Below are 27,818 nucleotides of genomic sequence, written 5' to 3'. Positions count from 1 at the left end.
TCATCTTGGTTAAGAACTTGTACCAGTGTAGATTTTTTCCCTGTAGACACCTCCTTGAACTGTATATAGACATTTTGTCAATGATTATTTGTTATAACTGACTAAATGTTTGTTAATTTTTTGTTTTTCCTTTGTTTGTAAAGGTTTAATACACTTATCTGGTGCATTCAGTAACCTTCCTCATGGTTTGGTTTTTCTTTCTCTTGCCGACAATGGAATCACATCAAAAGGTAGATATTTAAATATGTAGAAACTTGGGTTTGAAATATTTTACAAGGAACCTTGCTCAGATTCACAAGTGCCTATACAACTTAGCTGGCAAAACTGTTCATACTTTTATTTGCACACTGCAGAGGTAAAAAGCTTCTTTCAACACCACCATGCAATTACAGGCAATCCAAAACAAAAATAAATTGCCAGCTCTTTCATGTCAACTTCCTCCCCTCCCTTCTGACGCAGTTTGCCAGTGCTGAACCCTTGATCAATCTGCAAAGAAGAAACATCTTTCATTGACAGGTTTTTCCTTTTTGTATTTTCCAGGAGCTTCTACTTTGGGTCAGGCCCTAAAGGCAAGCAAGTATAGTGAAAGTTCATTGCAAAGGTATGTAACATGTGCTTTAACAGGTGAGCAAACCTTTTTTTTTAATGAATGTAGTTCATATTCTTCTGTTATTAATTCATTTGTAAGTTGCAGAACCTTTTTAATCTTTTAATTAAGGCTTGAAAACACTTTGAGATATCAAGTAACATGACTTTTGGTAAAAAAGAAACTGGCTTCAATTTGTTATAATTATTGCAATAAAATAACTCTCATTGAGCTGTTTTGAAAGCAGCTCACATGAAGCATTTTGTGGTAGAGACTTTTTAGCTACTTGTGCCTGCTGTTTTCTGTCTTTAATAGATATGAATGTGAGCAAACCCTAAGTTTTGTTTCAGATGTTCTTTTTTTTGCCTATTTGTATAACTATCTTTTCTGAGTGGATGATATCCTCACTCACTTTATGTTCTTTCAGGAACAACATTTGAAATTAGACCCACATTATTCTATAAGTAAGCTTCTCTGGGGGAGACTTGGTAGCCTGAACTGGACTGGACTTTGGATTGAAATGTTTGGGTTCATGCCCCTCCTCACATTGTCTTTCCTTAGTCAGGCATATAAATGTGTTCTGGCTAATTGTTAGATGGTCCTGACAAATTCCATGTGGTATGTGCAACAGACTAACATTCACACTAGAAGAGTAGCAAATACATTTAACTCCTACTGGCCACTCCATGCTACAGAGTCTGCTGCACTGTTAAGCTTCAACAGTGATATGAGTCAGTCTTGTATGCTGAATAGTATTACTGATATGTTTGTTTGTGTACTGTTTCTCTGATCATGTAGACTGGATCTGAGCAAAAATCCTCTTAAAGCAGATGGAATTGCTGTAAGTTTCTCTCTTGGGATTGTTAGAATCCATGTAGTTGTTTGACTCTCTGTGATAATGATTTTCATAATCAGTGTCCTTTAGAAGCCCTGGTGGCCAGGGTTTTCACCAGCTAGTCCTTGTTTTTCATAATCAGTGTCCTTTAGAAGCCCTGGTGGTCAGGGTTTTCACCAGCTAGTCCTTGTTTCTTATGCAGGAGCCACTTAAATTAAACCAAACAGACCTCTCTTTGATTAAAAATAAAATGTTCTTCTTTGTTGGCTGTTGTTTCTTTTACAGCTGGCTACTAGAAATTCTCAGCTGAATACTGCATATGTTATCTGATTCTGACATTGAATGCATTTAGTATAGGAAAAGGCTCTAATTAATTCTTACCAGAACAAGTTTTTTCCTCCTTTGTAGGGTTTATGTGACTTCTTAGCCAAGCCAAATATGCTGACCTACTTGGATCTCTCATCAACTGAATGTCCTCTTGACCTGGTAACAATAAATTATTATTTTATTATTTAAACATTTGTTTTGCTTATAATCTTTGTCCTTTGCCAGTCTTATGAACGTCATCTGACTTATTTGAGTCTATTTAACATTACTCCAATGGTGTTTTTCATTGTTTCATTGATTCCATAATCATTCCTTATTGGTTAGCCTGCATTTAGTTGTATTAGAATTGCAGTGTTTTTCTAATGATGGAATTTTCATCTCTTCCAGTTGTTTGGTGCTCTCATCCGAGGCTGCATTCAACACTTAGCAACCATCAAAGTGGCTGGTAACAGTTTTACCTCAAAGTAAGCAAATATACACTGTAAGCTTATAACTAAGCAAGATAAGAGACCATATCAAGAGCAATGTCTGCCACACTAAATCTGAGAGATTGAAACTCAATTGGAATTGTGCAATTTTTGTAAATTTAGCTGTGAATTTAATATTTTGTTGTTGCTAACCAATCTGTTTTTTAAATTTTTCACAGGAAAACTAAAGATGCAGTTGTTCCACCTTCATTCAAAAAGGTAAGATTACTGTTTCAGTTGTACATGTAGCTTTGAAGTTGGGCTTAAAACTCCAAAGAAGTGAATGAAGGGAAAGAGGAATAATAAAGACAATTTGTATACATTACTGTGGAAATGTTTGATGCACCTTCACATCACACGGTGTACTTTTTAACCCTTTAACTCTGAAAGGAGATTACACCAATTTGCAATTGAGTACCAGAAGTAATCTGAGATTGCAGTTGTTTTTGCTTTAGTTCACTCTGTGATTGGTGCAGAAAAATCGCACCACTCCCTTAACCAATCACAACTTGATTGCCCACATTTTCCCGCGCTTGAGGCAGTCTGGTAATTTTGACTTTGAGATCTCATTGGCTCTTCAGGGTATTTTCCTTTCTTCTGATTTGTCTGTTTTGATTACTTTGGTTTTGGTTTTTTCGACTCTCAATGGAAAGTCGCACGAATCTGTAAAAGCTCCCCACACTTCACCACATTATTCACACATTAGAAATTAAAAGGTTATCCGTAGGAGAGTGTTGTCGTGATAGAAGACTAAATTATTTTCATTTAATTGACAGCAACACCTAGAAGGGAGAATAACTTTTGAATATGGAAAGATAGAATCCCCTTGTAGAGTGCATTTCAATTGAGTGTTGTAGAGCTCATATGAAAGAAATCTCAACAGCCCAGAATTAGAGGAAAGAAAAATATCACAAAGGGCTTATAATGGAAATGATACACAAGAACAAGCAAACTGCTGATAGAGTGGGCAAAAATGGGTGACCTAGTTGCACTTTTTTTTTATCTGATTAGTTGATGTTGTGGAGGAAGTTCTCCATGCACCAAGCAAAGTAAAGCAAAATCAAAACAATCCTTACTGTTACTGATATTCAATTTAAAATTGCTGTAAAATTATTTGTTTGCCTTCTAGTATGCTACTTTTTATAAAACTAAAACTCTAAATCTGGTGTGCTCTGTGTCATGATAAATATCAATGTTAAATTCTTTTGTTTGTGGCATCCATGATCAATTTCGTTGGAATTGTTTCAAATATTGATGTTGGTTACTTTCCTCACAGTTTTTTAGCTTCTCCCAGGCTCTGAAATGTTTGGATGTATCAGACTGCAAGTTACATTCTGACGCCATCAGGTCAGTGTTGATGTAATGATAAGAGGAGTATTACTGAGCCCACAGAACTATGGAAAGTATTTTCATGCTATTTGAAAATTATCAATTTGGGAGGCAGAGATACATGTAATGCAGTTATGAGGGCGCTTTCTAATTGCAAATTCGGATATCCACGAAAGAGAGACTCGATATTCCAACTTTAACTTAATTTGTCCGAAGTATTCAAGAAAGACTGAGCGAGGGCGAACTTTTATGGTTAGGACAATAACGGAATGGAACCCTACAGAGTAAAGCACATGGAAGAAAGTCTCTTTTGTTAGTTTCAAGAGCAGTTTATATGAGAAATTTTCAGAAAGTGACCAGAAAGGTTCCTCACCATTTGAAAGATGATTTTGAATGATATTATTTTAATGAAGAATTTTTTTAATCTATTTTTAATTGCCTATAGGATACTTATTTTTAAATTTTGAATCTTGTGATGTAAACAACTTTTAAATTCTTATACCGATTTTTAGGTGTTTTTGTAGGGTAATGAGGGCAACGAGTTCATTAGTGTTTTTCTACTACTGTCAAATATAACCCTTCGAGTAAAACATTATTTGTGCCTTATTTGTTTCACTCTACGGCAGTTCTGATTTGATTTCTGGACCTGGTGTCAAATGTGGTTGTAGTTCATTGTTGGCTCTTGGCCTTTCTCTGAAAGTTTTTCTTGTTCCCCAAACACCAATACCCCCATTTCAATTTGACTTGGAAAGGTTGTATTTAGAACCACTGGGTACATGTGTGTGATGCCCAACTATGTTGTACGTATAGATTAATAAATTGATTTAGTTTGCAAAATGCACGGTAAAATGTGGTTACATTGTCGTTATAAAAAGGATTACAAAATGTTTAGGAATTATATTCTGCCATTATTTCAATATCTTTTGTAGAGCAATTCTTGAAGGACTACGTGAAAACAGTTTCCTTTGTGATGTTGAACTCAACTTAAGCAACAATGAGGTATGCTAAGTTGGAAAATCATGGTTGGAGTGTGAGGTTTAAGTTTTGATTTTTTGTGTTTACTGTTTTTCTGGTAGAAGGTTATTTTTGTGTGTTTAAGTCGTCCATACAAGTGGTGAAAATTTTTTGCAAGAAATGTTGACATTTTACTGAACATATGTCAGTCAAGATTTGATGATATTAATACAAAAATTGTGACAGAAGACATTTTCGTCGCCTGAAAATTATTCAGAGCGCTCTTCGCTGCCGTTTCGTACAACCAAAAGCATTGCAATTACGACGGCCAATCATAACAAAAGAAAATGTTACTAGGAGCCAATGAGAGTTCAGAATAAACTCGTGTAATCTGCGTCATCCGAGAACCGCGGGAAAACGCGAGTTACAAAGTCGTTATTGCTTGTAGCCTTACATTCGATTGGTTGAGGAGTTGATGTGAAATTTCTAGACCACTCACAGAGGGCAGTGACGCAAAACTAATTCAATCCTGAAATAATTTTAACTCGTTATTTCTCCTTACAGTGATGTAGACCTCGTAATGGTTATATCAATTTATTTGCAGCTCAGAAGTCTGGGGGCGAAAGCCATAGCAGACAATATAACTCACCTGAAATGTGTCAGCAGGCTGAACATTAGTGATAATGGTGGGTATTTATGTGACTGATCCTAGCTTTACTTCAGCGACTAGATCCAAGGTGAATCTGCTGACCTGAACAAATATTGGAATTATCTCCTCTAATTTCAGGATTTGATACGGAGGTAATTCCGATTCTCGAGAAGCTGTCATCAAACAAGACATTGAAATATCTAAACTTGGGACAGAATATGAAACAAAGGTAAGTTATTCACGTTCATTATAGGGAATACGGTGAGGTATTGTGTTCGTTTTCCGCCAGTTAAAATAATTGCCCTGAACGTTGCGAGAACAGCAAAATGTTGGTTTGTTAAGAAAGAACTTCAAAATGCGAGGATTAAACAAGAATGCTTTTGGATGAAGAGAATTGAAACGGATTGGAAAGCACAAATTTGAAGGTTCAAATCTTAAAGGTTCTCTGCTGTGTCGGAATGTTTTTTCTTTCTCGCCGTTAACATTTCAATTTGTATATTTCTCTCTTGTTAAACTGTAGAAACTGTTTGCTCGTTTCAGTAGCGATATTGTCCAAAGCCCCTCCATAGTCATGTCTACTTGAACCTTTGAGTTTGTTTATGTGATCCCTGTTCGATATTTAGTTCTGTTTCCTGTGTCTTTCAGGAACTCATCTGCAATTATGGAGGCATTGGTGCAACTATTATCTGAAGAAAATTCAGTGAGTCAGAAAAACCAAACATGCAAACAAAGTAACATTGATTGTTTGATTTGATATCTTAATGCAGAAATCAGTGACATTTCCCTGACTTTTTCTATTGTTTTCCTTTTTTCAGCATCTCGAGTCAGTCTCGTTAGCCGAGTCCAAACTTAAACATGACATCATTCCGTTACTGGATGCTCTTGGAACGAATGAAACATTGACAGAACTTGACATCAGGTAAAACCAGCAGCTTGGTTAACCGAGCATAATTTTATATTTCTGTCTCAATACCGCGAGAAAGTTTGAGGAACCGAAATTGTGCTCTAACTTACACGCACGGACAGCTTTTAAAAATTTGCCACTGCTTGCAGTTTACGAACGCACGGTTGTCCATCTAAAACACCCGTCGGAGGTTGTTGACGGAAAGGTTTCTCAGTATTGATCACCGTTGAGAAAGTTTTGTTCTTCTCAATAGGTTAGTTAATAGTGTTCGCAAACACAGATAATTGTAAGTTAAAATTCACCAACACGGATTGTGCTTGTTTTTCAGTGGAAACCAAATTGGTGACGAGGGAGCACGCATTCTGGCTAAAGCTCTTCAAATCAACACCAAACTAAGGTGAGAAATGACGTCAGCGTCCCACTTTCCCTGAGCTTTGCTGAAATCGTCGCGCCAGACATAAGATATTTGCGAAAAAAATATTTAGAGTTCTATCAACAAAAATAAACCCATACACCAAGGTTTCCTTTCTTGATGGAATCGGAATATGTTGACTGATGGTTTGGCTTGGTCAGTTGGTAATTGTGATTACATCTCTATCCATCGTCAACCATAGTAAGCTAGCTCTTTCGCCGTATGACATCCTCAGTGGTGCTTTTCTGCTTCTACAAACGACTATTTTGTATGCAGCTCCTTCGTTAAGGCCGTTTATCGATAACTCGATTGTTTAAGGATAAAATAAAATACCTTGGAACATTTCAGAACGCTTGACTGGGACAAGAACGGAACAACATACAGGGGATTTGCTGACATCGCAGCAGCCTTAGAAAGGTGAGTATAACTTCCCACAAGATTTGTCTAGCGTAATTGTTAAACAGGATTAAAGAAATGCTGTTCACGTCTGCGTTTTTGTATTCTAGCAATCACACACTGCTTTCTATGCCGATGCCTCTTCACGATGCTGCGCAGTCGCTCAAACCACAGACAGAGCAGCACTTAAGAAAGGTGAATATTAATCAGTGAACTTCCAGTAGATTTCTTTTTATTACAGGGTCGAAAACTGAACTAAGTTATCTAATACAGCCTATCGGAGTGATGCAAAATGTCACATTCAGCCAATGAAAACTCCAAGTGAACACGTGCAAATGGCGTCAAGCGCGGGAAAACGCAAGTGTCCAAGTCGCGATTGGTTTTGGTTTACATCAGATTGGTTGACAGAGATATGCGATTCTTTTGTAGACCAATCAGAGCGCGTAGCAAAGTGGAAGTAGCACAGTTCGTTGGTACTTCTGACACTCGATTTGAAAATTGCTTCAATTTTACATTCCTGTACTTTATGTTATAACGCTTTTTAAATTGGTTTTCAAAATCGGTAAAATTAAATTTCGTACGTGTTTAACAAGAAAAGTGTTGTGTACTTCAAACGCGAAACGACTCCACTTTAAGAAAAGACCTTTAATACACAACGACTAAACTATAACTGACAAGAAAATTACAACACGTGGTTTGGAACGAAAACGAATATTAATAGATTCCTTGACAGTTCTGGGTTACGTAACTCCTGCGAGGTTTAAAGTTAATTAACATAACCAAAAGGAAGCAGAGTATTTCGTGGATGTTTTTCCTTTATGGTAACGTTGAATTTATTGATATCATAATGTATTTCGTTGCAGATCGAAAAATTGTTGCTGAGGAATCAGTCTCCGCACAAAGTAGTTACAGAACAGGCCTACAGATTACAGCAAGGCCTGCTGCTCACCTCTACACAGCAACAGGTACGTCAAACAAAAATTGTTTTGCAGTTTGAAGTAAAGTCACTTCTTGTTAAAATATATATCCTCATTCACTGAATTGATGAATCTCACATTTCGGTGGAAGTAGGAAAAACTTGATAGCCATGAGGGAGCTCTCTGAGGTACAACGACAAACTCAAATCAACATGTGTTGGAGGTTTGTTTTTCGAAAGGGGCATAACTCTCCTTCATGCAGAGAGATTTAACTTGGTGATATGATGTGCATATCTTCTCCACCCAAAGCCATCCATGTTCTTTCTTCGCTTATTTTCTCTCGTATCTTTTCTGACTTGTCGACCCAATATTTTCAATGCTTCGTCATGTGGAAAGTTATTTTTCACGCCGCAGAAAAACGACTTCAGATATTGTGAGGTTTCTTTTTTGAGAAAACTAGTACCAATTGTCGGTCAGTTGATGTGTTTGTTGGCTCCATATTACTTATCATTCCTCGACTTCCCCAGATGGTGGACCGACTTGTGGTGCAGTTACAGGACCTCGTGAGCGCGCTCCGATCCTCCCAGGAACCAAATGTGAAGAATGAGATTAAAACTGCCAAAAATTATATACAGGATGCAGACAAACTGAAACAGGTTTGTTCAATGTCAGATTTCTCTTGGTGCAATTGCGTAAATGGAAAAGTGACAATTTTTCTTGCATGACACGGTCGATAATGAGAAGTTATAAATGTTTTTATGGTAGATATACTATACAACAAATTTCCACGATAATTGTCGCTAGTAAGTTTTCTAAGTAAAGTAAAGACTTTAAAGAGCAAATAAGGCTTCACAAAAGAGCGCACTTCGATACAAGTTCGTAAAACCGAAAACCAGGGAGTCAATGTTTGAAATGTGATTGGTTGAGATGATAGGGGGAGTTTTCTAAACCAATCAGATAGCGAAGTGGGGCAAAACCAAAGCAATCCCGTATTACTTCCAGCACCCAATTGAAACTATTCTTTTATCAAGCCTGACAGTGATCAGTTGGATAGGGGTAGAGTTAGGCTGCACATGCCAAAACCTGATTGTGCTTGTAAAACTCGTCCGAATTTTTCTATGTTGGAGGAATTTTTCACCCTCTTCTAGGTTTGTGTCGCCACACACTCGTTTATTTGAGGCAAGCTGATTTGTTGCGCAAAATATATTTTTTTAAAATTTGTAATCCATTCGTAAAATTCTAAATTTATTTAGTGGAGAAAAATTCAGTGTGTTTGGATTTCATTTGTTTCGTCTGTTTCTTTTGTCAAACGTGATCGTAATAAATATGTCAGATCTGATCACAATTACTGGAAGATAAAAGGTCATATTGTTTCAACAGTTGCTACTGAAGTTCCATTTGTGCACAAGTGACAGTGATATTGAAGCCAGATTTGCTGAGCTGGCTGGGGAATTTTACAAAGCCGCTGAAGAGAAAATGAAGGTAAGTAAGGAAAACGTTACAAAACTTGACCAGTCAGAGTAAAGTGAAGGGAAGTGCATACTTTTGATTAAAAACAAATTTATACGCGAAGTTGATGTTTGTAGTTTGGTTGTCAACGTTCGCTGTTTGCAGCTTGAATTAAAGCCTTGTATAAATAAGAAAAAATGTGTAGTGTGTTGTAATCATCCAAAGGTTAAGAAATGTCTATTAAATGTATTCATATCCTTTTGGTTTATCAATTGTTTGTCGTCGAGTTAATGGACAAAAAAATGAAAAAGTAAAAATGCGAATCCCACAAAGAAATTGAGCTCCAGTCTCCGAAGGTCGAACTGGACTGGGTTATGAGCGGGTCCTTGTGGCCCAAAATAGGCATACTGCTTTTTGTAGGACCAACCTTAAACGTCCTGTGTCAACTGGATTATGAATCTTAGCTTTCGATTTAAGAATGATATCAGGGTTATTTGTCTCGTAATATAGAGGTTTGTGTGTTTGCGTGATTTCAGAACAATATGGCGAAGATGATCGATTGTGCCAAAGAAGTTTGTCCGTATATCACCTCCTCAGACGTAAGTTGTATATATTTCAAAAAGATTTTCGTCTGGTTCCCAAGCGCTATAGAAATGCAATCTCGTATTTTTCAATGCTGGTTGACTATAAAACTCATACACTTACAGCCGTTGTGTTATAATAATCTTAGGCTAACAGATTTACCTTCAGTGAAGTACATTTGCCTTCAGAGGAGGTCCTCTATTCTTTAGCACACGAGCTTTTTATTGTATAAATCCACCATTAAGAAGTGGTCTGTTAGATTCATAAAACCGTGTTGCTTATAGGATGTTCAAAGCCGTTTACTGGCTGTGGCACAAGGAAAGTCAAGTCTGAATGAAACTTTTGTGGAGGAAGTGATTCTTACTCGTGCTGCAGCGGGTATTGCTAACAGATTAAGGTTAGAGACACTTAAATAACTTTGTGATTTTATCATGTTTTATCTATAGGGACAAAATTTCATTTAAATATTGCTTACATTTGTATGAACATGAAAGCGATCTTCGCAGGAATGAACTTTGCTTGAGCATAATTGAAAATAAGGGCTGATCCCGTACTGGACTGAATTTTTTTAGGCCTTATTTTCATTACTGCTTAAGTAAGGTTCGTTACTGCGAAAATCGTTTTCATATTCATTTCTTAATCCGCAGTTCACATAAATATTTTCATATATTTACAGTCATATAAGTATGTACATCCCTTTGGCTAATGCGGACAGTTTGTAAATAACGTTAGATATGTTGGTAAAAGAAATGGAAAAAAGTTTATATGAGGAATTGAAATGCAAAATAAAACCCCCCTACTGGTTCAGCCTTTAACCCTTAAACTCCCAAGATCTCATAAGTACCTCTCCTGACTGTCTGCTGCCATACAATTCTTCTGATGTTACTTCTAAGAATTTGTTATTGGATCAACTAATAATCCCCTAATTGATAGTTTTCTTGGTTCTCATCACTTTTCTTCTTGATTTTGTATTGATATCATGAGGAGAAATTCTGTCTTGGTCACTCATGAAAGTTAAAGCGTTAAGATACGTCCGTTATTAATTATAATAGATAAGCCAGACCTGTCAGTTCTTTAACCGGATCACTGAATATGATGAACATTCACAATAGTTATTAAGGAAAACTCCTCAAACGAGGAGCCCTAAACGTAGGTCAAATCACTGGCTAATTTTATGAACCGATGATACATTGCCGGTAATAAAAAACTGATGCGTGAGAGTTAAACTGGCTTGCTTAATTGCAATACGATTCTCCGACTAGAAACTTCTTTTCTCTTTTTCAGTGGTTTGATTGAAACCTTAGATTTCCTGAAACATTTCAGTGGCCAATACCGCACCGTAACGCTTTCGATATTTATTGTCCACAAACGAAATGAAAATGTCTGTGAAAACTTGAAATGGGACCAAGTAACTTAACCCCACCCTTCCTCGGTCCTGTTGTTTTCATTTGCAGCGAAGACAAGCTTACAGTGGCATCTGTCATGGCGGACACGATCATGGAGATTGTGATACACCAGTTGGAAAATAGTGTTAACAAACTGGTGAGTGACGAGGGGAATAACAACTTGAACTGTGTTAATGTAATATGTAATTGAAGTGAACGAAGAAGGATTTGGTAGACACTTAGCAGGACACGAAACCACGTTCTCTCAAAGATCGAAAGTTTTTATTGTAACATTTCCGGTCTTATTCTCGTTTCACACTTTGTTTATGTCCACAACAGATATTATTCCTGCTTATGCGCGTGTTTTATGTTGTAAAATGTAACTCAGTGTTATCGGCGGTTACTGCTGTTGGAAATTGAAATTGCAGCAACGTTCAGTTTACCTTGCTACGAAGAATATTTTTACTGTAGTGTTCTAGCATGTTTTGAAAGACAATCGTTACGGTTACTTGCAAAGTAACTTGATCATGGTAGAATCGCGTAGAATTGTCACGTTATGGCCTAGTCTAAGCATCTAAATGGGAAAAAAATGCGAGAGGATATTTGAAATTTCCCTGATCAACATACGAAAATCTTGTTCGAAGTTTGCCAAGAATGCCGAGTAATTTGTTGCGATCCAAGGCCGCAGACAAAATTGGCTGACATACTGAAATTTACGTGTTAGCGAGAGCCCTGAACAGGTTATAATTATAGTAACGCCAAAATGGACAAAGGAAAGTAAAACACAGGATAATTATAAAGGATGTGGTTAAAATCACAATAAAGATAACGAAGGACCCTTTATTATTTTTGTGGATAGCAACCCTTTTGTTTTTTTGTGAACTGTCTGGTTCACTTATTGGTGACGGTCAATAAATCTAACGCAAACATAACAATGGAAAGAAATCTCTTTGAGGACTGGTTGAATAATTAAATAAATATCCGGAAAGTTCCGAATAAGTATCATTAGTACTTGATGGGGACTGTTTTACCCACTTGTAGCCGGCCTCTTGCTATCCTGCATTGGGAAACGTTATAACGAAAAGAAAATATAGGCATGCGTATCATGCAAGAGCTATTTTTTTTGGCTGGGGTGGGTTGAGATGGAACACTTTGTGTACCTAACGTTTTAATTTTTGTGGCAAAAAAGAGAATAACTTTCAAAAGAACGAAAAGATCGCATTTCTTCACCTCGAGAGAAAGAAATACTATTTAAATAATCATAACTCAAAATAATTTTCCTCTAGTTTTCACGGAAATTGAGTCGCAAAACAAAGCTTGACTCTTTCAAGCCAATAAAATATGTAAAACTAGAATTTGTATCTTAAATTTATTTTCATTTCTTTGTCATGTTATCTTGGCGTGATCACATATTCTTTGTTCACCGTTCCCGTTCAGTCCAGATGACTGGGGGTAGCTCTCTTTATTCATTTGAGTATTCAGGGACCGCTATTATGATTAACAAAACGCAAAAGAAGAACTCAAGATTGCTAATGTGATAATCACCCAATTTGAACTCTTGCGTTTTGATCTTGTATCAAAAAATCTTTAGTACCTTAACGAGACATTCCTTTGTAGTAACCAAAGGGTAACAAATATTTATTTCACAGGACCTCCTTCTCAGGGAACACCGAAGCAAAATGGAGAATAAGGACTCGGAGAATGAGAAGAACATTGAAGAAGACGATGTGGCAGCGGTAAGACAATCGAACTTGGAAATGACATGAAGGGGTCGAGTGTCGTAAAGCACAACAATAAATGTAAAGGAAAAGAACAAAGAAAGGCGAGAAAGAGGAAGTGAGAAAGAGAGAGTGACTTAGGCTGAGTTTCTTTGAGTTTTGCACCTGACTTGTTAATTAAGAAAGCAGCGAGAAATTTTCAGACTAATTACAGGCGTAGTGAGGCAAAAGTAGTGTACTGCGGAATTGTGTTCGTCACTTAGTTGGAAGTGCATGTTGATTGGTACAGTTGTTCAGGAAACTTCTCCCATTCTACGAGATGTTTTGTGTCGCAAGTGGTTGTCTTTATGGATTAGGTGTCTGCGTGCTTGCTCTTCTCCTCCGGCATGCGGCGTATGGCATACCTGCCGTGGGTTACGGCCTGTAACGTGTGTCTCGTGGAATATCTCTACCGGTGTTTACTTGAGGCGCTGTGCACCTCTCGTAGTCAGGAATTAACTTCGCTTCTCGCCAAGATTATATTTATCAATTTTTTTCCATTTCTGTTTTTTCTTAAAGGCGGCTCGCAAAGCTCGTAACCGCCTGAGCTCAGCCCAGCTGACTGCACCTGCGGGGGATGGAACAGAGGGCGGCGGAAGGAGCCACAGGAGACGACCTACAGTGAGCAGACGTCCATCAGCCAGGCTGGTCGAGGAAGACGAAAAAGTCGTCAAGGAAGTTGAGGATGAGGTGAAAACAGAGAAAGTAGAAAAACTCAAATTGGCTAAGGATGAAGTTGAAGGAAAGCCGCTGCCTCAGTTGGTCGTCCCAACTAAAGTTGGTACGTCAACTTTTTGTTTTTTTCAAGTATTAATTTGTTTGAAACCAAAATCAAATCATATTTCTCTGAGAGAGAAGTTATGTTCAACATTGGTTACAACAGTAGGACAAATTAAAACCCTTGCAAGTTCGAATCTGTCGCCAAATGCCATTGACCGAGCAAACTTTTTCAGAGAGTTTAGTTATCGAATTTTCTTGGATCATATTTATTATCAACTCGTGAGTTTCATTTCAAGGTGAGTCTTATTGCAAGCCCAGGTAACGTCTGTCATCTGTGGGCTTACTTTTACTACTTAGCTTTATTTGTTCTACATTTTGGTGCTTCATTCAGAATTCAACGATTTGGAGATGAAGACCTCAGGGTTGAAGCACTTAGGCAAGGATCGCGCTCGGCCCCCACAGAAAAGGCGCCTCCCCACCCGACCCTCCAACAGACCAGCTGTCGCTCAGGACGAGAGTAAAGACGATGAAAGTATCGAGGCATTTTGGAGCAAGACAGAGCAAGAGTAAGTGTCTTTGTGTGTCTTCTTTTTGCCTTCGTTTGACACTGTAGCCTGAGATCTCGGTCTTTCGTTTGTGAGAAACAACCATTGAACACATGGTTACTATAACTTTTATTTTCACTAACATTTTCAAGAACTTAATGTTCCGGTCAGGCTGTTAATTTTCTTGTCTTTAAGAGTTTTGAGATGAAGCTCCACCATGCAGAGTGTCCCAGTTTCCTTTTGGTTAGCACGCTAGACTCCTGACTGAGAGGTCTGAGTCTGAGTCCTGGCCGATCCATGACTTCGCGTTGTCCGTGAAACCATATCGCTGTTACAGTGCCTCTGTTGAGGGGGAAGGGGGTAGAGGGGTCGTTTGTTTACCCTGTGATAAACTAGCATATTACCCAGGGGCAGTAACAGTACTCCCAGTCACTTCATGCTCTGGAGACAAGTGTAAGCTCCGAAAATAAGGGCCCACTAAATATGTTTAGGTTTCCGTGATCAAAGTTTGATCTAAGTCATCAAACAAAGAAATACGTCATATTTTCCTGGCGGAAAAAGAGATCAGTTGACCAAAAGCATTTTAAGAGGCTTCATGTAATTCATGTATTTCAAGCACTGCTTCAAATTTGGAAAAGGTAGCGTACTGTTGTGTGCGGCAGATCACTTTGTACATGCCTATTTCAATTTATCTGTTCTTGTAAAAAGAAACCTTATTTCGAAGTTAACTTCAAGTTCTTTTTCAGGCCGCCGAAAGTTGAAGTTACTCCTGAGAAAACCACACGGAAGACATCAACAACTAAAACGTCACCGGCAGCAACCCCAAGCAAAACACCACCTCCTAAACCTGCACCAAAACCGAAACCTTCACCCAAGGCCAAAGATAACGAGGTAAAAAGTTACGGATTCGCCATTAAATACGAGAAGTGCGAGAGTTATAAAACCTTATTTAGATATTCTCTTAAGTAACTTCCTTTTATTAACCCTTCGAACCTTTTTTGGAGAGTTGAGGCGACGGGGTCGGCTGTGAATCGAGGTGAACTCCGATGAGTTTCTCACAATTATAATTGTTTAAACGAATTTAAGGAAGACCGTCTCATTTTCTACCAGCGCGTAACTCCATCCGGGCAGGTAGTAAGTTCTATGGGATATATCGTTCTGTGTACGTCCACCGAATATGATCTATAGAGATCGCGCTGAATTGAAAGAGCGGCTAGTAACAAAAGTCATTCTTCAACTCCGAACTGTTAAATTATCCGAAAACAAAAACCTTGTAAATAGAACAAAAAAGATGGTAAGTTTTGAGCTCGGTGAAGAAAGAGAGAAAGATGTTTTTCGTCTAGTCACAAAGAAAAAATTTTGAGTCCCTAATGAGGAATCCTTTATACACAGATATCGATAAAACTAACGACGTTTTTCAGCTCAACAATCATTATTAAAATTAACGGCAACGATGCTTGCTTTAACGGCTTATTGTTTCAACCAGTTACGACGTCTTAACCCTTTAACTCCCAGAAGTGATTAACATGATTTCTCCCTATGATATCCATACATTAACCAGCAAGCAGGTAATGAGAATATTCAAACTTGTCAGGTTAAAGTTGCTATCTTGAACTAACACCAAATTCTAGCAGCTATTTCACAAGGAAATGTGTAGCAGCTAGAGGGGAGAATTAACGATCAGATCCTCGGGAGTTAAAGGATTAAAGAACCTATGTTGGCCAGTCCCTGTCAAATTTTGATGTGTTATTATGGGATTTTAATTTTTCGTTGATTTTGTTCATCTTGGTTTGGTCTTTGTCTTCTACAGGAACATAAAAAGTCGAGTTGGATGCCAAAAGGGTCAGTGAAGATTCACATGTTTTTCACATAGTAATGCGTTGGAAGAGATTGTAGGCCGTGAACAAAGGCAGTTCTTTCGTAGCTCGTGAGAAAGGAACGTGCGCAATGTCCACCAGCACAGTTGTAGAATGGAACCTGGCTTTTATCTGTAATTGAACACGAAAAAAAAAAAAGCAAACATGTCTAGTTCTTTTGGTCGTAATTTCACTCTTCATGTCAAATTAATAGTTTTCCTGATGCGCTTTCGCCTGCTCTGTGTCAGTCATCGCTCCCCTATTTCCTTTTTCTGACTGTTTATTTGTTGTGGAAGCCAGTACAATTCAGCGTTTTCAATGTTTGTCATTTGTTCTTTTGAACAGTGGTATAAGTCTTCCGGGGTTTCTTAAGAAGAAACAAAGCAGAGATCGCGCACTAACTGCGCCGAGCACGGGCGAAGGAAAATCCACGGCCTGGTACACAGACAACAGCAAACAGACTGGTAAACACAACAGTGATTGTGAGATATATTTACACAAACTTATCTTTTCAAGTAGGTTCATTGCAAAGACGCGTTAAGTCGCTTGTGTAAAAGCCTTGGAAAGATCTCGAAACAGGCTTGTTACTGTTAAATAATTAAGCCATCGAAAACTTAGCGGTAAGCTAAATCATAAGTTAGGCTCCCACGTATGATGCAAATTTATCCATAAACCAGAATCATAATTGCTTGATTCTTTTTGGAGCATGGTCGATCGTTACTCTTTGTTGTAGCTGTTCAGGCGACTTTCCCAGCCATATTCCTCAATCTTACTCCTTCATTGCCCACATAATTCCTGTAGTTTCTTTTAAAGCACAACTTCGAATATTGAATACTGAAAGAAGATAGGGTTCTTTTCGGTGACGCATTTTGAAGCTCTTGCGACGATCACAAATTCAAATCATGTCCACGCTGTAACTCCCAACGACTGATTTATTTGACTCTTTTCTAACCTCTGTTTATATGTACAGCTTCAGGAAATATTTATTTTATTTTTCTCAGATACTGAAAAAAAGAAAAATCAGGCCTCTCCAAAGGAAGAGCACAAAGCCTCCAAAGATAAGATACCCTCTGGAAAGAAGCCAGACGTGTCTAAAGAAAGAGTGCCTTCTGACAAGAAAGCTGAACAACCAGCAGAGAAGGCGACTCCAGAACCAGCAGCCCCTACAGAAAAGGTTCCCTTGGACAAGGAGCCTGAGGTCACTAAGGCAAAGACACCCACTGAAGACAAACCCGAGGTAACCATAGAAAAGAGAAGTGTTGAAGAAAATGTCGAGGTGTCAAAAGAAAGAGCTCCTTCACTGAATAAACGAGAAAGAACTCCGTCAGCAGAGAAAATTGTGGGCACTAAACCACCCATCATGGGCGTCAAACCATTTGCTCTTCCTCGTGATAGGACCGGGACGGGGCCATCCGCGCAGTCTCGTGTTGGGGGATCCACACCTGAGAAGGATGCATCAAAGCCTGCCTCAGAGGAGCCTGCTGCTAAGCTGCGTGGGCCTCCCAAATTTGGAATAGGAATAGGTGGAGCTGCCGGTGGAGGACTGTTGGCTGAAATGAAACAGAGGCAAGAGAGGGCGGCCAGCTTAGGAAGGGTAAGAACAACTGAGGTTATTTTATTGATTTATACAACAATGTTGTGATGATGAAAAAAAAATATTCCTCTGATGATCACTGTCGATAAATTAACCTTACTTTTCAGAACTCAATTGTATTTCGAGAAAAGAAGCGCTTTTAACGAAATTTTATACTTCTTCTACGAGTTAGGAACGAAGAAAATATCACAGTTCCCCATAACACCCTTTAAGGATTCGAACTTCGAACCCCCCAGCTGTTTTTAAACCATGTTGAACCCTCCGTTTGCTCTATCATCGTAGTTATTGTTTGTAACATTACAGCTTACATTGTTCGCTTTTTTTACAGAAAGTAACAGATAAACCAGCCGAAAGCAAATCCTCTGAACCAGACAAGGGTTCGAAGCCTGCTCCTGCCATCGGGAGTAAAGAGGTAGCCCCGCAAATTGCTAAAGAGGGACTTGTCAAACCGTCATCCTTCAAGAGCTCGAGACCCAGGTTGCCGTCTGGTACTCCGCCAAAACCCGCTCCTCGGCCTGGTAAGAAGGACTCCAGGAAAGAATCAAGGGAAGAACCGAAAGACGAAAATAAAGAGAAGGAACCGGAAGTGAAAAAAGAAGTTCAACCGGAAGCTAAAGAAGACGTTAAACAGGAAGTACTGAAGAACGGAAAACCCAAAGAAACGAAAGAGATTCCATCGGAAACAAAACAATCGGAAAAAAGGGAAGAACTAGATGGGAAAGTAGAAAAAGTGGAAAAGGTGGAAGAAAAGGAGAAACCTGAAGAAGTTACAGAGAAAGGTGTGGTGGACGACCGGAAGGAGACGGAAAAGGAAGATAAGAAGGAGGTTAATACAGAGGGAAATGAAGAGAAGCCAAGTGAAAGAGCACAGGAACAGACGGAAAAAGTTGACCAGAAGGTACAAGATGTTAACAGCGAGATTGAGAAGGTAGACAGTGCGAAGATGGAAGAAGAGGTTAAAGAGAAAGATAACAGCGGGTCGGCTGTGGTAAAAGACGATTTGTGGGTTGCTCGTGAGAGTGGCAAAGAAGCTTTAAGACCAGGGGGGCGGTCCATGTCACTGAAGATGCAACGGACCACATCTGGAACAGAGAAGACAGCCATGCGGTCCGCGACTCTACCTAAACCCTGGTCGCCTGGTCAAGCTCCTTCCAATATGCTGTCTAGGAAGTTAAGCTGGGACAGGGCAAATGCTGGGGAAGAAGACGGCAGAAGGACAAAAAGAAGTGCGAGTAGCAGCGATGAAGGCATCCCAGAAGTCTCCGAGGATCAAATTTCAAAATCGTAAGTTGGACAAAAAAGAGCCGTTTGAGAATTCATGTAATAAAATGGTAGAGAAATTCTAGAGGTATTCAGAGGAGTCCCTTTTGAAAGAGTTGATCTGTACATGTAAATAGGGCTATACAACTAATAAATTAATAAATTATTAAGAGTTAGGACTGGGATTGAGTGACCATGGGTGAAAGTATCTGATCTCACACTGCAGTTTTGTCCCTCTTTAGGTCCTCCGCTGACCCCGGAGAAGCCGAAGAGCAAAAAGACAGCAAACTCGCAGATAAGACCACGACAACGAACGGCTCGATTCCTAAAAGTCCTGATGCGGCTAAATTGGAGGAGTTATTAAACTCAGATGGCGACACAGTGCTTTGAAAGGTTTTGTGAGGCTTTTGTGAATATCGATGCGAGTGAATGCTGCTAGATTGTTAGTAAGGGACTGTCCGTGATGTTTTTGGAGTGGGGGATGGCGATTGAAGATATTTTGAGGGGAAAAAAATTTCCGTCTTTTCGAGGCAAAGGAGTATTTTCCGGTTGCTTCTTTCGACTGATCATATTTTCGTCCACGAACAGTTTCTATTTTTTTGTCATAAAGTAAGTTGTTTTCGACATTTTTCATTCCCATTTCAATGGCCGTTCCCCAGACAAAAACCAACAGGTGTACATGTTGTTATATTTTTATTTAGATTAATTTAATTCTAATATTTTTCGATTAAAAAAAGATTGTCTTGATGCCGAATACGACTACCATTAGACTCCTTACATCGTTCGCTATAAGCAGTTATTTCTACAGTTTCTCTGAGAAAGGTTAGTTTCTGTGTGTTGTACAATGGCACAGAAGTGAAACGATCGACGGAAGAGCTTTTGAATTGTTTGGATTTTAAACAGAAAACTGTAATTTAAATCGAATTAAATGCAGGTATCGGCTGTCTGGAAAAAGCGTAAGAAAAAAAGATTAAAAGAGTCTTGCAGTTTACGATATTTACTTCAAACTTCAGTTTTTTAGTTTACTTGTTGCATGTTCATTACTCGTTGTTTATCTTAGCACGGGCCAAACTGTAACGAAAAAGAGTGCGTCATGTCATTTTGGGTCGTTTGGCTACGATGTAAATTCTCTTAAAAACCAAGCTTTAATTGATTATGTGTGGGTGAAGAAAAATTCCATTGCGGCGCCATTAAACAAAAATAGAACCTGGATAAACATGAATGCAAATTGGATGTTGGGATAGAGTTAAGTATTATTCTTTAGCAAACCACTGTAAACGTTGCTTCGTTTGAATTACATTTAATTTTTCTCCCCTGGGTAATCGTGACTATGCTTGAAAAAGTTGAGAACCTTTATTAAGAGGTCAATATTAGTTCAGCCTAAATTCATCAGTTAAGTAGACAACCCTCGCTGATTTAAGGCGCGATTAACATGAATTGCCATTTTGGTTTTTTAACATGATTATCCCGCCAGTCTTTATTTTATATTTTTTCTACCTTTTGTATTTAATTTGACTTATGTCAATTTTCACAAGACGGCTGAAAAATTCTTCCTCAGATAAAAATAATTCAACAACCATGAACAGAAAATCACACCACCGGCATCTGGTCACGCAACTTTTTCAGGGACCACTGCGTGACAAGGCTTCTAACGACCTGAAAGGGTTTTCTGCAAAATCGCGGAGGGACGTAAAATAATAGATAGAAATAAGGCCAATTTAGCTTTATAGTCCGTGCTTTAAACAGATTGCATTGAAGTGTATTTACAAATGTAGGTAGGATAAGAATAAATGGTGGATTTTTATAATTTCACGTGGTTTGTTAAATTTATTTCACTGCGCTGGTATATGAGACACGCAGGACTACGAACCCTAAAGGCTTGGGTCTTGGGTCGAGCTTTCGCTGGATTGTGACGGACGTAATATGGAAACATTTTTACTTTTTTGCTCTTGCGACGGGACGTTTGGAGAAGATAAAATGAAGGCTTTCTGCGTAAACCCTTTGAGGAATGAGAATTATTCGATTTTTCAAACTTGAAATATTTCTGAGTTAATGAATCAAAACCATGAACAGACATTGGCTGCCAATCTACTTCTGGTACGGTGGAATAAGTTGTATCATTATGGATATTATTAGTTGAGGGAAACAATAATAGAATAATTTCTTTTGTAAGGAGGCCGGAATCCTATGTCCCCAAATTTCTTTGGGCGATCGCGCTTGTAACTGGTTCTTTTTCCGTTACGTACCGGAACGAAACAGTCCATAATAAAAGAGAAGAAACAGTTCACAAGATACTAGCGCAAAAAACAAACAAACAAACAGGAAAGGAAAGAAACAGTGCGCGAGACACTAGCGTAACATACAAGCAGACGAGGAACGAAACCGCGCGAGATACTAACGTAACAAACATACAGCTAAGGAAAAAGACAGTGCACGAGATGCTTACGTAACAAACGGATAGAAAAGGAAAGAAATTGCGCGAGATACTAACGTAACAAACAAACAGAAGGGTTAAGGATTTCGCGAGATACTATCTTAACAAACAAACAGAAAAAGACAGGAAAAAAAAACAGCAACATGAAAGGAAAGGAGTTGTGCACGATGAAAAAATTACGCGCGTCTGATTGGCTGAAAACGAGTACATTTTTTATGTAACACGAGTGGGATTGTCACACAATGACAGAGCGCGCGCGCCTTGCCAAAAATTCGTCCGTCTTGACCTACTGTGATGCGTTTTTCATGTAAATTATGAACAAGTAACAACATGATTTCGAGTGCAATTTGGTATTAATAAACACTTAAAAAATGTACTCGTGCTTATTAACACCAAATTGCACCAAACCAAGTTGTTACCCATACAAGAAAAACAAACAAAAAAACAGAAACAGTGGGCGAGATATTACGTAACAAAACAAACAGAAAAGAAAGAAAACGGTGCGCGAGATACTAACGTAACAAACAAACAGATAGGAAAATAAGACAGTACGTAAGATACTAACGTAACAAACAATCAGAAAAGAAAAGAAACTGCGTGAGATACTAACGTAAAAAACAATCAAAAGAAAGAAAACAGTTCGGGAGATACTAACGCAACAAACAGAAAAGGAAGGAGACTGCACGAGATACTGACGTAAACAAAAAAACAAGCAGAAAAGAAAGAAAACAGTGCGCGAGATACTAACAACAAGCAAACAGAAAAGAAAGAAAACAGTGCACAAGATGCTTACGTAACAAATAAACAGAAAAGAAAGAAAACAGTGCGCAAGATACTAACGTAACAGACAAACAGAAAAGAAAAGAAACAGCGCGCGAGATACCAACTTAGCAAACCAACAGAAAAGAAAGAAAACAGTGCGTGAGATACTAAAGTAACAAACAAACTGAAGTATCAGGCGAACAGAAATAAGGAAAATCCTGAATTTAAATGGACTCATTTTTAATAGGCGAGATTTTAGTCTGTCTACAACTACATAGAAAGCCTTTCAATGTGTGAGGTCAAGGTAAACTAACACGATTCTCAAAATCTTTCACATTGAATATGCTAAAGACAACTCTCATGTAATTGGTCAATATTAGTAGCATTTCAATCGCATGACTACTTTGCAATTTGTTTCCGCGTGTTTGGTACGTGAAGCGAAAACCTTATCGAACCTTTAATCATGGATATCAAAACATTGCTCGCTAGTCTTCATGAAGCTTTTGCCTCCACTGTTTAGCAGGAATTAGCAGCATGATGTCATAACATGTCTTGAGTGTCGACGGGAGAGTCAGGTCCCTGGAGGAAACCTTAAAGATCTGCCCACCAACTTTCGCATCTACAGCTTACTAGTTGTGTTGGCCATAAGGGAGTACCGTTTTACTGGAGTAAATGCGAAAGCTGCGACAAACGAAAGTTTCTACTGTTTTCAGTGCTGTTCATTGTGGTGTGACGAGTGTATCGCTGTGCATAACTTACTCCGAGCAAATAAAGATAGACCACCGAGTTCTTGCACTTAAAGATTTTGAAGATCAAGACATCGAGGATGTCTTAAAACGATCAGTGTTTTGATGAAATTAGTGAATTTTCATATATCTAAAATCTTCGATCAGTGTTTTATTCCCGACAAGGCCATGAAAAGAAAGAATTAGAATTCTTTTGTGAGAAATGTGAAGAAACCGTTCGCAGTTCATGCGTTGTGACCGCTCACGATGGACATGTCAAGGTACTCTTAGAGCAAGCGGCAAATGAAAAGAAATTGCAAGTCATGTTCGCGATTGAGTCCAGGAAGGCAAAAGTGCAAAAGATGAGAAACGAAATATCTAAAATTGACGAACACTGTGATAACATCGAAGCAAACGTCGCAAAAGTAAAAGGAGCACACAACAGTTTGCTAAAAGCGCGATTACTGTCATCGAAGCCAAGAAACGGGAAATCTTTACTGAAGCGGATTATGAGGCGCAACAACCTCTGAAATGATTGCGAGTAAAAAGGATCGAGATTGGAAACAGGGTGAAAAACATCGAAACAGCAGTAGGAAAATCTGAAACACTACTAAAACGAAGCACAAACACAGAGCTTGCACAAATAGATAAAATTCCTAGCATAATCATCCCGAAAGAAGTCGGTGATGAACGAGAAGAAGCGGACTGAGTACGTCAATCTTTTCGAGGAAAATGAATCCTTAAAGACAAAAATAAACGATGAAGGAATCGGCTGTATTCATACATTTCCCAGCAAGACCAAAGTGACTCAATCGATTGCTGACGGAAAAGGACTCACTGAAGCTATTGTTGGAATTCAAGCGAACTTTGTTTTAACAACGAGAAATGCTGAAGGACAACAATGCTACAAAAAGCGTGACCAAGTAACAGCGGAAATAGGAAATCACTGTTTCATTTGGTCGAATAGTAGCGCCTGACTTTAATAACCATTGCATTCAGATATTTAAATGAACATGACATGACTTAAATTTGTTATACATTCACACAAGTAACAGCTTTCAGGCAGTAACCTTCGGCACTTTATTACACCCATAACATAAGCCGTAAATTTTCGAGTTGCCGAGAATTATGATTAATTCAGCCTATTGCCTAAAAACAATTAATAAAATAATGACGCTTGCTCCGCAGGCTCGGGGTTCACTTTATTGTTATTCACTTAATATAGCGCCTTTTAACATTAAAATGATCAAGTTAGTCTTTTAGTCAACTTCGTCCATAAGCTCTGTTAAGTCTACATCATGCACTTTTCATTATAATACTTGCGTTTCATATCAAGACTTTTATCTTTAATATGATAATAGTTTTGATAGCTACCAAAATCAGATTCAAATCAACAAACTGACAGTCATCTTTAGTGATGTACCTTCAAATGACACTATCGTTGGAACAAAGCATTTTTTATGGCTGTCATTCATTCAATATTTCCTGCTCTTCAAATTTTGAACTTTTATGGCTTATCTGGGAACTTATGCCAGAATTCGTAAACAGTTAAAGAATAGTTTAGAGACAAACGCAAACTGATTGATTGCAATTGTGAATCATTTTAAGCTGGACTGTGTGTCGATAAACGTTCCTGTGATTCTTTTCCAAAAATGTGAGTGTGTGATGACTAGATTTATGACTAATATAATTTAACTGGTTGCACAACCGTCGTATTGACTACACGAAGAAGTTATTCAGCCACACTGAAAAACCAAAATTAATGAAAGCGGAAGTAGTATATCACGCCTGGTTTTTATTATTGAGCGGCTCAGTTGTTGTTATTCACCTATGCATAATATCTAAAATCTGGTTATTATTGTTTAATTTTGTTGCGGTACTCTTGTTACGTTGTAGATTAAAAAGGGAGGGTTCATCCGATATAATTAGAACCAGAATTCGTAAAGGTAGTGTGCATTGTTGCGCTATATTAACAAAAATAAAAATGTCAACAATGAAATAAAGTCCGCGGGGAGCCTTTGGAGTCTGGCGCTCCGCTGCGCTGACAATTTTTTTTACTCACGCGACGGAACTCGCCATAAAGGAGAGACTGCTCTTACTTAAATTTCTATAACAACAATGTAATTCGGCAGCTTATTTTCTAAATCAAAAAACGATATCTGTGAATGTAAGTACGGGATAAAGAAAATCAATAATAATCGAATCAATCGATTGAAATTCTGTGGCAATGGGGACTAACTTCCTCAAGACTGCATCAAATTACTAGAAACTCAGAGAACCAAACGAAAGTGCACTTAGTTTATCTTACTTTCAGTCGAACACTTAAATAAAGGCTTGACGACAGCTGCAAATTACAGCAAGCTTGAGTACAGAAGTAGTGTTTCACACTTGCCAGAAACAACTAACGGATAGTTATTTCAGCGCACCGCTAAAAATTCGTAATGCATCATGCCCTGCTTCATAACTGATTGATAGCTCGTGTAGTTAGCGTTTGAATGTGCACTTTTAAGCGTTAATCCGTGAGACCATGAAATTTGAGACGGAATAGCAGAAGAAAACCATGCTCTATTCCTTTTTTTACCCTTTAAAACTTAAAATCAGTATGGATATTCTCCACACTGTTCTTTATACATTTCCCAAGGTGCTGACAGGGAGAATTTGTTTGCCGATATAAAGGTTCTTTTCTTGGTGATCATTTCCTTTATTCTCATAACCTTAATGTGTGATTCAGGGGCAATACTGTGGATGATGGACGGTGGGAATTGCAGTGATGTTCAGTTGTTATTTATCAAATCCCAGACAGTGATATGACAGTGATCTAAATCTTACGGAGCGCAGAATGCCGCGACATATCCGGGACTTTTTAGGACTCTAAATATTGGCGGAACGCGCGCCATACAATGGAGAAAATGGCCTAAAAATTACAAGAGGGATGCAAGTTTTTTAGCAACATTTAGGTTTAGAACACAAGCACGATGGAGTTCAACGATTTCAAAGAAAACTTCAATATATGTGAATTTCTTGAGTGTTTATCAACCTTTCGAACACGCAACCTGTAAATTGACAACGTTTCACAAGCCTTTTATTCAATATCAGAACAGATAATCGGTTTAAATGAAGCTCAAAAGTGGTCGTCTAAGTTAATTTACTTTCCACGAATGGAAATGGCTGGCGAGAAGCCGCCTATATCTGCGAGAAACTCTCTAAGGCTGAATGTCAAGCTATATTATTTTGACCGATGTTGGCAACTACTGCGAAGAACAAAAATTTTAGCTTTTAATAACTTTCGCGAAATATAGGTGACAACTTTTGAAATTTTGGCAGCAACTTTTCGGATTTGCGACAATTTTTCAGCAACTTTTGGCATTCCAGTTGGCAACCTTCTAGCATTTTACGAGCACAGTGGGGACATGCCCATAAAAGGGGAGGGGGGGGGGGGGAGTTGAGTTATCCTCTGCCCTCTGAGCCCACATTGACTGAGTTGAAAATTAGAAGAAGGTGGTTTGTATTTTGCCATCTTATCGCTAGCCACAGAGCCAGATATTCTAGGTACTTATTTCGCGATGTTTTCTTGTTTGTTTTACAAAAATCTTTGGACTGTAAATTTCTTTCTCTCTTTTTTATTCTTATTAGGACAACAATCAACAATTTTCATCTGTTAATGTGAAAATCTCGTTCAGATTGTAAAACTTCAGTGCGTCTCTATGCGAAGTCTTCGCACATTCGGCAGGTTCTTGGACAGTTCTCCCTGGCGGTAAGAGATGCACAGGTTTTGTACAACTGGCACTCTATTGGCTTAAAATCATAACAGTCTGAACTCCTAGGCACAGCATCAGGGTCTGATTCGACTGGCGAGAGAGAAAAACAAAATCTATCAGTTTCCTCGACATGACTTAAATCGCGCTGAAATGATGAAGTATTTTAACTTGGTGAAGGTCGAAAACAAGTACTTTGTCCCCTCTTGGCTTGAAAAGTTGGGAGAAAAGTGTCATGTCTAATGACAGATCGATAAAACATTCTACAACGCGTTAGAAAAATAAGAAACACTATGTAAACTGAAATATGGGTCTGCTGTGGTATATGTTATAATGAACAGCTTTTGTTTTCACAATTAATACAAATTTGCGCCTTATGAACGTGAAAAATTTGCGATAATTTCCATCGATCAGTAATGATTTATGACGATCATCAACATTATTGCTGTGATGTTTGGAGCGCGTTTTACGATAATCTGTGATATGTTTAGGGCTGAAGTTTTGTGAAACTTTATCCGCAGCTAATAAAAGGCAAAAATGATGGAAAATTCATTAGTGAAAAGACAACTGTTTTGAAGCGATAAATTATTGAGCTTGGGGAACTCAAAGTGCTAAGCCTAGAAAAAAATTTCAGTTTATCATTCAGTACTTCGATGTCAATAAACTGTTTCAAAGACTCGAATGGGTTTTTTAAAGTGATTCAAGCAATTCAAAGTTGAATTTGAAAATAACATGCATGAAAAGATGTATACAGCCGAAAAGTTAAACTTATTTAGCAAGATGAAAAAATTCCTTTTCCAAACTAATAGAGATTTTTTTTAGTGACCACCAACGACATTTTAGTTCTTTCAAGAGGAGGATGACACTTGTTGCTCTTTTGCCAAGATTTGGAAAAATATTGTGACCAAACTAAATAACAAAAACGCTCAATATTACTTTAGAAATAAGTGTCAAGAATGGATAATAGTACAAAGTAAGAACTTCGAAATAATCCGCTTAGGAAAATTGTACAACATACATTTGCGCCTGAAGTTGGGAGCGCATTTCACGTCCAAGGCGATGAAGGCCAACAAAAGAAGTAAGGCTACTTTAGACATTCTCGGTCGATAAAAGCGGGAAATTGTGACATCAATCACGGTACCCACCGAGAAAGTTCCTTTATAATCGTTCAATGGCGTTACATCTGTTCTTTCCGAGCAGGTGGACAATTATAGGTGC

General features: G+C 38.3%; 1 protein-coding gene and 1 long non-coding RNA gene across 2 annotated transcripts in view; one reads left to right on the top strand and one right to left on the bottom strand.

Moving 5' to 3' along the window:
* LOC131798165 (F-actin-uncapping protein LRRC16A-like) overlaps positions 1-20,736 on the top strand; it is a 31,447-nt gene extending 10,711 nt beyond the window's left edge. The window contains exons 12-41 of the mRNA XM_059115813.2: positions 144-230; positions 541-601; positions 1,385-1,427; positions 1,830-1,907; positions 2,136-2,212; positions 2,395-2,434; positions 3,492-3,562; positions 4,474-4,543; positions 5,103-5,184; positions 5,286-5,376; positions 5,793-5,847; positions 5,963-6,066; positions 6,380-6,448; positions 6,812-6,880; positions 6,970-7,054; positions 7,723-7,824; positions 8,304-8,432; positions 9,157-9,258; positions 9,762-9,824; positions 10,092-10,204; positions 11,262-11,349; positions 12,842-12,928; positions 13,469-13,730; positions 14,061-14,235; positions 14,961-15,105; positions 16,025-16,056; positions 16,416-16,534; positions 17,072-17,664; positions 17,993-18,948; positions 19,167-20,736. Of these exons, the coding sequence (XP_058971796.2) occupies positions 144-230; positions 541-601; positions 1,385-1,427; positions 1,830-1,907; positions 2,136-2,212; positions 2,395-2,434; positions 3,492-3,562; positions 4,474-4,543; positions 5,103-5,184; positions 5,286-5,376; positions 5,793-5,847; positions 5,963-6,066; positions 6,380-6,448; positions 6,812-6,880; positions 6,970-7,054; positions 7,723-7,824; positions 8,304-8,432; positions 9,157-9,258; positions 9,762-9,824; positions 10,092-10,204; positions 11,262-11,349; positions 12,842-12,928; positions 13,469-13,730; positions 14,061-14,235; positions 14,961-15,105; positions 16,025-16,056; positions 16,416-16,534; positions 17,072-17,664; positions 17,993-18,948; positions 19,167-19,314 (4,196 nt within the window). The 3' untranslated portion in view covers positions 19,315-20,736. The remainder of the gene's footprint in view (positions 1-143; positions 231-540; positions 602-1,384; positions 1,428-1,829; positions 1,908-2,135; positions 2,213-2,394; positions 2,435-3,491; positions 3,563-4,473; positions 4,544-5,102; positions 5,185-5,285; positions 5,377-5,792; positions 5,848-5,962; positions 6,067-6,379; positions 6,449-6,811; positions 6,881-6,969; positions 7,055-7,722; positions 7,825-8,303; positions 8,433-9,156; positions 9,259-9,761; positions 9,825-10,091; positions 10,205-11,261; positions 11,350-12,841; positions 12,929-13,468; positions 13,731-14,060; positions 14,236-14,960; positions 15,106-16,024; positions 16,057-16,415; positions 16,535-17,071; positions 17,665-17,992; positions 18,949-19,166) is intronic.
* A 5,713-nt stretch (positions 20,737-26,449) lies between these two features.
* LOC136279487 (uncharacterized) lies at positions 26,450-27,818 on the bottom strand. Its single transcript, XR_010716900.1, has 2 exons — positions 27,619-27,818; positions 26,450-26,693 (listed from the first exon to the last, which is right to left on the bottom strand). It is a non-coding gene; the product is annotated as an uncharacterized lncRNA (long non-coding RNA).

The sequence above is a fragment of the Pocillopora verrucosa genome, chromosome 3, assembly GCF_036669915.1.
Source record: "Pocillopora verrucosa isolate sample1 chromosome 3, ASM3666991v2, whole genome shotgun sequence".
NCBI classification, from domain to species: domain Eukaryota; kingdom Metazoa; phylum Cnidaria; class Anthozoa; order Scleractinia; family Pocilloporidae; genus Pocillopora; species Pocillopora verrucosa.
Note: the sequence above shows the minus strand (reverse complement) of the source record. Positions and strands in the feature narration are given on the sequence as shown.